The 6,036-nt window shown below is 70.1% G+C and overlaps 1 protein-coding gene across 1 annotated transcript; it reads right to left on the reverse strand.

Annotated features, from left to right (window-relative positions):
* Window positions 1-3,892: 3,892 nt before the first annotated feature.
* On the reverse strand, window positions 3,893-5,802 carry EMIHUDRAFT_120499 (hypothetical protein; the record flags this gene model as incomplete). Its single annotated transcript, XM_005763147.1, has 2 exons — window positions 3,893-4,580; window positions 5,264-5,802. 2 exons carry the CDS (start codon window positions 5,800-5,802, stop codon window positions 3,893-3,895), a joined length of 1,227 nt encoding a protein of 408 aa, XP_005763204.1.
* Between the last annotated feature and the right edge of the window lie 234 nt (window positions 5,803-6,036).

The raw sequence follows: 6,036 nt of genomic DNA on the forward strand, positions 1-6,036 counted from the left end.
GAGGCGAGCCAGCGAAGCGCGGAGAGGGCGGCAGCGGTTCTCTCCGCTAGCTTTTGCAGCGCCTCGGACTCCGCAAGCCTCGCCACGCCCTCCCTCAGAGGGAGCAGCGCCTCGCCCAGACGTGCAGTCGCGCGTGACCACGCCACCGCAACCTCTTCCGCCGCCATGTCTGCAGCCCGCTCCAGGCGTGGACCGACGGCGCTGCGGGTGGCGTGCCAGCCGCGGCCAACGGCGCTGCACGTGGCGCCGTACCCGACGGCGGCAGCCACGGAGAGGTGCTCAGCCGCGATAACAGCCGCCGGCACAGCATATTCGCCCGTCACGACGGCCGCCTTTTTTGCTGCCGCAGCAGTCGTCGTCGCCGCGGCGGCGGCCGCCGCCGCGCCAGCAGAGACGGCTCTCGAGGTTGAGCGCGCCCAGTCGGGGTCGCTCATCGGAGCTCTGCCAAGAGCGCGTCGGAACGCGTCGCGGTGTGAAATAGGAGGTACTACTTTATCTGGGCTTCACTTCCTAGCATCCGTGAGGATACATTGGAGCGTACTAGGGTCCGTCTGGAGTCGTCGCGTGCCTCCACAAGGAAGAGCTACGCAGTACCTGACATCCCCTGGGGTCCTGCCACTAAAGGCGGTGGGTTGGGACTCGATCAGCTTGGACGACCACGGGCACGGAGGCAAGCCTCAACGACCCGTGGCCTGGCCGCGTCGCCGAAAGGGATCGCACCACAGACCAGAGAGAGGGAGGAGCTAACCATACGGAGAGCCCTCAGAACGACCCCCTTATCCCAGGAGAGGGTGGGTGGGGAAAGCGAAGAACCGGCGCAGCCAGAGTGCTGGCGCGGTCGCAGAGCCTGGCGCGGCCACAGAGCTGGCACGGCGCCGGGCCAGGAAGAGCAGCGAGAGAGCTGCAGGAGCAGCACGCAAAGAGCGCGGCCACGAGGCACGCGGAACGTGCTTGGACGTACGTCGCGTCCTGAGTGTTCACGGAGAAAAATCCGTGAAGACTGGCAGGAGGGATGAAGACCCTTCATATGAGAAGACGCTCCTCAGTGAGTACCTGCGATAAAGTAGTAGCCTCACACGAGTTGGGGCCCCTACCCCAATCGTTGACGGCGAACTACTTTATCTGGGCTTCACTTCCTAGCATCCGTGAGGATACATTGGAGCGTACTAGGGTCCGTCTGGAGTCGTCGCGTGCCTCCACAAGGAAGAGCTACGCAGTACCTGACATCCCAAAGCAGTAGTGGAGGAGCGAGGGCAAAGGAGCAGAGGGCCCTCACAACCCAATGTAGCCGAGAGAGGGGCAACTGCTCCGTGGAACGGAGCCGCCCAGGCGGCCGAGAGCGTGGTGCGAGAGAGCAACCGCTCGGAGGAAAGCGAGAAGAGGCCGAAGGCCAGCTGCCTCGCCACGCCCAGGCGCCCACTTGACTAGAAGGCCGAAGGCGAAGGCAACGGCCGAGAGCCGATCAACCCGCCTGTGACAGCCAGGAGCGAGACGGTTGACTGCTCACCACGCCGCCGACGAGGAGGCACACGAGTCGAGGCTCGAGTAGAGGGTGAGCGAGACGAGACGCGCTCGGGCGGAGCGACAGCCGATGCAGCCGACCGCCCGCCACGCCGCTGACGAGGCAGCGCACGAGTCGAGGCTCGAGTAGAGGGTGAGCGAGACGAGACGCACTCGGGCGGGGCGACAGCTGATGCAGCCGACCGCCCGCCACGCCGCAGTTGAGGCGGCACACGAGGCGAGGCTCGAGTAGCGAGACGAGAGACACTCGGGCGGGGCGACAGCTGATGCAGCCGACCGCCCGCCACGCCGCAGACGAGGCGGCACACGAGTCGAGGCTCGAGTGGAGAGTGAGCGAGACGAGACGCACTCGGGCGGGGCGACAGCTGACGCAGCCTACCGCCCGCCACGCCGCAGACGAAGCGGCACACGAGTCGAGGCTCGAGTAGAGAGTGGGCGAGACGAGACGCGCTCGGGCGGGGCGACAGCCGATGCAGCCGACCGCGGGCGGGGCGACAGCTGATGCAGCCGACCGCCCGCCACGCCGCTGACGAGGCGGCGCACGAGTCGAGGCTCGAGTAGAGGGTGAGCGAGACGAGACGCACTCGGGCGGGGCGACAGCTGATGCAACCGACAGCCCGCCACGCCGCAGTTGAGGCGGCACACGAGGCAAGGCTCGAGTAGCGAGACGAGAGACACTCGGGCGGGGCGACAGCTGATGCAGCCGACCGCCCGCCACGCTGCCGGCGAGGCGGCGCACGAGTCGAGGCTCGAGTAGAGGGTGAGCGAGACGAGACGCACCCGGGCGGGGCGACAGCTGACGCAGCCTACCGCCCGCCACGCCGCAGACGAGGCGGCACACGAGTCGAGGCTCGAGTGGAGAGTGGGCGAGACGAGACGCACTCGGGCGGGGCGACAGCTGATGCAGCCGACCGCCCGCCACGCCGCAGACGAGGCGGCACACGAGTCGAGGCTCGAGTGGAGAGTGAGCGAGGCGAGACGCACTCGGGCGGGGCGACAGCTGACGCAGCCTACCGCCCGCCACGCCGCAGACGAAGCGGCACACGAGTCGAGGCTCGAGTAGAGAGTGAGCGAGACGAGACGCACTCGGGCGGGGCGACAGCTGACGCAGCCTACCGCCCGCCACGCCGCAGACGAGGCGGCACACGAGTCGAGGCTCGAGTGGAGAGTGGGCGAGACGAGACGCACTCGGGCGGGGCGACAGCTGATGCAGCCGACCGCACGTCACGCCGCAGACGAGGCGGCGCACGAGTCGAGGCTCGAGTAGCGAGACGAGAGACACTCGGGCGGGGCGACAGCTGACGCAGCCGACCGCCCGCCACGCCGCAGACGAGGCGGCACACGAGTCGAGGCTCGAGTGGAGAGTGAGCGAGACGAGACGCACTCGGGCGGGGCGACAGCTGATGCAGCCTACCGCCCGCCACGCCGCTGACGAGGCGGCACACGAGTCGAGGCTCGAGTAGAGGGTGAGCGAGACGAGACGCACTCGGGCGGGGTGACAGTCGATGCAGCCGACCGCCCGCCACGCCGCAGACGAGGCGGCACACGAGGCGAGGCTCGAGTAGACGAGGAGCGAGACGAGGCTCACTCGAGGCGGCGGCAGAGACAGCCGCCCGCCACGCCCCGCCGCCCACGAGGCGGCACACGAGACGAGGCTTGAGTAGACGAAGAGCGAGACGAGGCTCACTCGAGGCGGCGGCAGAGACAGCCGCCCGCCACGCCACGCCGCCCACGAGGCGGCACACGAGACGAGGCTCGAGTAGACGAGGAGCGAGACGAGGCTCACTCGAGGCGGCGGCAGAGACAGCCGCCCGCCACGCCACGCCGCCCCAGAGGCGGCACACGAGACGAGGCTCGAGTAGACGAAGAGCGAGACGAGGCTCACTCGAGGCGGCGGCAGAGACAGCCGCCCGCCACGCCACGCCGCCCACGAGGCGGCACACGAGACGAGGCTCGAGTAGACGAAGAGCGAGACGAGGCTCACTCGAGGCGGCGGCAGAGACAGCCGCCCGCCACGCCGCCCACGAGGCGGCACACGAGACGAGGCACGAGTAGAGGGTGAGCGAGACGAGGCTCACTCGAGGCGGCGGCAGAGACAGCCGCCCGCCCGCCACGCCGCCCACGAGGCGGCACACGAGACGAGGCTCGAGTAGACGAAGAGCGAGACGAAGCTCACTCGAGGCGGCGGCAGAGACAGCCGCCCGCCCGCCACGCCGCCCACGAAGCGGCACACGAGACGAGGCTCGAGTAGGCGAAGAGCGAGACGAGAGGCTCACTCGAGGCGGCGGCAGAGACAGCCGCCCGCCACGCCACGCCGCCCACGAGGCGGCACACGAGACGAGGCTCGAGTAGACGAAGACCAAGACGAGGCTCACTCGAGGCGGCGGCAGAGACAGCCGCCCGCCCGCCACGCCGCCCACGAGGCTGCACACGAGACGAGGCTCGAGTAGGCGAAGAGCGAGACGAGGCTCACTCGAGGCGGCGGCAGAGACAGCCGCCCGCCCGCCACGCCGCCCACGAGGCGGCACGCGAAGCGAGGCTCGAGTAGACGAAGAGCGAGACGAGGCTCACTCGAGGCGGCGGCAGAGACAGCCGCCCGCCACGCCGCCCACGAGGCGGCACACGAGACGAGGCACGAGTAGACGAAGAGCGAGACGAGGCTCACTCGAGGCGGCGGCAGAGACAGCCGCCCGCCACGCCACGCCGCCCACGAGGCGGCACACGAGACGAGGCTCGAGTAGACGAAGAGCGAGACGAGGCTCACTCGAGGCGGCGGCAGAGACAGCCGCCCGCCACGCCACGCCGCCCACGAGGCGGCACACGAGACGAGGCTCGAGTAGGCGAAGAGCGAGACGAGGCTCACTCGAGGCGGCGGCAGAGACAGCCGCCCGCCACGCCACGCCGCCCACGAGGCGGCACACGAGACGAGGCTCGAGTAGACGAAGAGCGAGACGAGGCGCACTCGAGGCGGCGGCAGAGACAGCCGCCCGCCCGCCACGCCGCCCACGAGGCGGCACACGAGACGAGGCTCGAGTAGACGAAGAGCGAGACGAGGCGCACTTGAGGCGGCGGCAGAGACAGCCGCCCGCCACGCCACGCCGCCCACGAGGCGGCACACGAGACGAGGCTCGAGTAGACGAAGAGCGAGACGAGGCTCACTCGAGGCGGCGGCAGAGACAGCCGCCCGCCCGCCACGCCGCCCACGAGGCGGCACACGAGACGAGGCTCGAGTAGACGAAGAGCGAGACGAGTCACTCGAGGCGGCGACAGAGACAGCCGCCCGCCACGCCACGCCGCCCACGAGGCGGCACACGAGACGAGGCTCGAGTAGACGAAGACCAAGACGAGGCTCACTCGAGGCGGCGGCAGAGACAGCCGCCCGCCCGCCACGCCGCCCACGAGGCGGCACACGAGACGAGGCTCGAGTAGACGAAGAGCGAGACGAGGCGCACTCAAGGCGGCGGCAGAGACAGCCGCCCGCCCGCCACGCCGCCCACGAGGCGGCACGCGAAGCGAGGCTCGAGTAGACGAAGAGCGAGACGAGGCTCACTCGAGGCGGCGGCAGAGACAGCCGCCCGCCCGCCACGCCGCCCACGAGGCGGCACGCGAAGCGAGGCTCGAGTAGACGAAGAGCGAGACGAGGCTCACTCGAGGCGGCGGCAGAGACAGCCGCCCGCCACGCCGCCCACGAGGCGGCACACGAGACGAGGCACGAGTAGACGAAGAGCGAGACGAGGCTCACTCGAGGCGGCGGCAGAGACAGCCGCCCGCCCGCCACGCCGCCCACGAGGCGGCACACGAGACGAGGCTCGAGTAGACGAAGAGCGAGACGAGGCTCACTCGAGGCGGCGGCAGAGACAGCCGCCCGCCACGCCACGCCGCCCACGAGGCGGCACACGAGACGAGGCTCGAGTAGACGAAGAGCGAGACGAGGCTCACTCGAGGCGGCGGCAGAGACAGCCGCCCGCCACGCCACGCCGCCCACGAGGCGGCGCACGAGACGAGGCTCGAGTAGACGAAGAGCGAGACGAAGCTCACTCGAGGCGGCGGCAGAGACAGCCGCCCGCCACGCCACGCCGCCCACGAGGCGGCACACGAAGCGAGGCTCGAGTAGACGAAGACCAAGACGAGGCTCACTCGAGGCGGCGGCAGAGACAGCCGCCCGCCCGCCACGCCGCCCACGAGGCGGCGCACGAGACGAGGCTCGAGTAGACGAAGAGCGAGACGAGGCTCACTCGAGGCGGCGGCAGAGACAGCCGCCCGCCACGCCACGCCGCCCATGAGGCGGCACACGAGACGAGGCTCGAGTAGACGAAGAGCGAGACGAGGCTCACTCGAGGCGGCGGCAGAGGCAGCCGCCCGCCACGCCCCACCGCCCACGAGGCGGCACACGAGACGAGGCTCGAGTAGACGAAGAGCGAGACGAGGCTCACTCGAGGCGGCGGCAGAGACAGCCGCCCGCCACGCCACGCCGCCCATGAGGGTGGGCCAACAAAAAGAAGGTCTCGTGGTTAA

The sequence above is a fragment of the Emiliania huxleyi genome, assembly GCF_000372725.1.
Source record: "Emiliania huxleyi CCMP1516 unplaced genomic scaffold EMIHUscaffold_647, whole genome shotgun sequence".
Classification (NCBI taxonomy): Eukaryota; Haptophyta; order Isochrysidales; family Noelaerhabdaceae; genus Emiliania; species Emiliania huxleyi.